The following is a 2,877-nucleotide window of genomic DNA, read 5'->3' as shown; positions in this document are numbered from 1 at the left end:
ACCAATTTCTGATCGTAAATACCCTAAAGTCTTATCGTAAAAGAATGAAAAGAAAGAGATGATCGCTTCAAGGGGATCAACCTCCTTGATCACTTCGAGGGGATCGGCCTCTTAGGGTTTATCAAAAGACTGAATAGTATTTTTCATAGATAACCGAAAGGAAGTAGTTACATCCCTATTTATAGAGTTTTGACTTTAACTAAACTAAACAGACTTAATAAATGTGCAGAAAATAAAAGAAAAGCACAGAAAATAAAAGAAAAATAAAAGGATCCTAACATCGGTTCCACCGCGTTCCCAAGAGCCAACCCTAGCCCTCGATTTAGAGAGGCTAGCAAGACCATTTCCATGAATGACCAAAGAGATGGTTGATTTCAGACCAACTCACTTGAAGCGATTTGAGTTGCCCTTGAAAACTTTATGGACGACATTATAGAAGTAAATCCAGACGAATTCACAGTTCGTTGTCGAAATCGGAATCGAAGGGGAAGGGAAAAGATTGGAAGAAATAGAGGAGAATTCACGAGGAAACCTTGAGTCTCGCAGGTGGCGATCTCCCGAGCTTGGTGATTCTTCCGCTTCGAGTCTGTGTGCAACAAACCTTCCATGGGTTTCAAGCATCACAAGCTTGTTATTTAGCGGCGAGCCTGCCAACGAAGGCGATATTTATGGTTGTGTTGGGCCTCTTTTTAGGGTTTCCTATTTCTATTGGGTCGGATCATTAAATATCCAAGATGGAACGGATGAGGTTCTGGTCCAAGACCGTGCTTGTAAAAGCTATCTTATAAAGAAGATGACCACACCAACAATGACTGATATCCTTTCGTTAGTATTAATAGTCATTATCATGATATTTTGGGAGTGAAAAGTACTCAATTCTATTTTTATTTTTTACTGTCACCTTATTAATTATTATTTTATGGGTGATTTTCTTTGAAAATGCTTCTCATTTTTTTGTGTTTTCCCATAAGGGGCTTATTTTTTATATATTTTCTTCAAATAGTATCCCTATTTGTTAAAATTTTATAAATATCTTTTCGTTCCATAAATTTAATTTTTTTCATCTCCTTTTGTCCCTTTGATATCCCCCACCTGTCTTTTGTGCCACTCACCTTCACCCCTACTTCCACTATAAGGCTTCGCACCCTTTGTCCTTATTCCCACTGTGAGGCTTTAGGCCCTTTCTTGCTTGTCATGGTCATTACCTTGGCTCTTTTTCGGCTTGTTGCCTTCACCTCTTCTTTTGCGGGTGAAAGAATATAAAGGTCTTGGGATAAGAGCAGGAGGTGAAGGCAAAGAGTATGACGGGCAACGAAGACATCGCACAAAGGTGTGAGACCTCTAGTGGAATAGCGAGCAGAGATGACAAGTGCATGAGTAGTGCTGATAGGGTGAAGGTGACAAAGGCAATAGATGGATGATGTTGATAGGCGAAGGTGATGAGCATGGAAGGAAAGGAAAAGACATTTATGAAATTTCAAGAAATAGCATACTATATGGGAAAAATGAAAACAGGGATCGTCTTCGACCAAAAAAATAGATATAGAGACTTTTTTATTAATATATTGCTCGAATTTTTGAAGTATGAAAGGAGAATTTTTTTTATTCCTCTCATCGCAAATCTGAACTCCAAACTTCAAATCAATTTTTTTTTGCGTAGCTCCAAATCTAATTTTCTCCCTCCGATACAATCATGTCAAAAAAAAAAAATTCCTTGATCCATTGTGAGATTCAACTATGGCGAGTTTTCGTAAGTGTAATCTTATGAAGCACAACGTGGAACAAGAAAAACAAGATGAAGATCACATGACAGAACAAGCATTTGGATTCTCATCACTGAAGATATCTCCAGTCCTGTTCCCAGTCATGGCAGGCTGCTGGTAGTATCCATGTATGCGAGAGTCGTCGTAGCCATGCTTGTAGTAGTTATAGGAAGAAGACGGGCCACTGACGCCGGCCTGAGCCAGTGCCGGGTGGTGCTGGTGGTACTGGTGGTTGAAGGTGTGGTGTTGCTCGGCGCTGTACTGGTAAGGCCACAGCACCGCCCTCCTCCCCGTCCTCCTCACCGCCTTGAGCACCTTCTTCTGGTCAACATATCCCGTCACCGTCACCTTCTGACTTCCCATATCGATCTCCACATTGTCAACTCCTGCTCCATAGCTCAGTTGTCAGTATCTCTTCTGCTCATACCAGAGGAGGAACAACCCATGGACGGGTTCATGGAAAGAAGACTGTTCCAAATGTGTTCTCACCTTCTAACTTCTGCAGGGCTTTCCTTATCTTGCTTTCACAACCTGCGCAATCCATATGCACGCACATCTCCACAATCTGAGAAGAAAACACCTTGCGACGGTTAGCGTTATGCAACGAAAAGTAAAGTAGAGAGAGAGAGAGAGAGAGAGAGAGAGAGAGAGAGAGAGAGAGAGAGAGAGAGAGAAGACTCACCGTCATGGTGAATGTTGCAGTGATTACCGAAAGCTGTCTTCTTGCTTGGTCTTCGGTCTTGGTGTTCTGCGATGAGTACCGATGGGACGAATACTGGAAGCTGCCTTGGCTTCCTCTATTTATAGAGGCGATGAATGGGTAGCGTCCATGATGCTGTTGTGGTGTCAAAAGCTAAACAAAGCCATCCTGTGTTTTAAAGTACGTACAAGTAATAATTTCGCACCGACTTTTCTTATACAACGAACGATGCTAGCGTCTTCCTCCCGTTCGAAGCATCAGCTATTTTATATGGCGCAGCGCACACTCTTAATTTTCCTAATATTGGCCATGATTTTGGGTCCCAGTCTATCTTCCCATAACATACCGACACGGCGATTCAGAAGGATGTTCGGAATACGAGATGGAACGGCATTGAACACGACGGGAAAGGTT

At 42.1% G+C, this 2,877-nt stretch overlaps 1 protein-coding gene across 1 annotated transcript; it reads right to left on the bottom strand.

The window, feature by feature from the left end:
• Positions 1-1,523: 1,523 nt before the first annotated feature.
• LOC135637274 (heavy metal-associated isoprenylated plant protein 28-like) lies at positions 1,524-2,590 on the bottom strand. Its single transcript, XM_065149895.1, has 3 exons — positions 2,446-2,590; positions 2,253-2,328; positions 1,524-2,149 (listed from the first exon to the last, which is right to left on the bottom strand). Exons 1-3 carry the CDS (start codon positions 2,449-2,451, stop codon positions 1,803-1,805), a joined length of 429 nt encoding a protein of 142 aa, XP_065005967.1. The 5' UTR covers positions 2,452-2,590; the 3' UTR covers positions 1,524-1,802.
• Positions 2,591-2,877: the final 287 nt, after the last annotated feature.

Source organism: Musa acuminata, chromosome BXJ1-3, assembly GCF_036884655.1.
Source record: "Musa acuminata AAA Group cultivar baxijiao chromosome BXJ1-3, Cavendish_Baxijiao_AAA, whole genome shotgun sequence".
NCBI lineage: Eukaryota > Viridiplantae > Streptophyta > Magnoliopsida > Zingiberales > Musaceae > Musa > Musa acuminata.
This window is presented reverse-complemented; position numbering and strand designations above follow the sequence as displayed.

Coding starts and splice junctions, on each gene's coding strand:
- LOC135637274 (XM_065149895.1), bottom strand. Junction 2,150..2,252: donor AGCCCTGCAGAAGTTAGAAG/GTGAGAACACAT, acceptor GCTATGGAGCAG/GAGTTGACAATGTGGAGATC.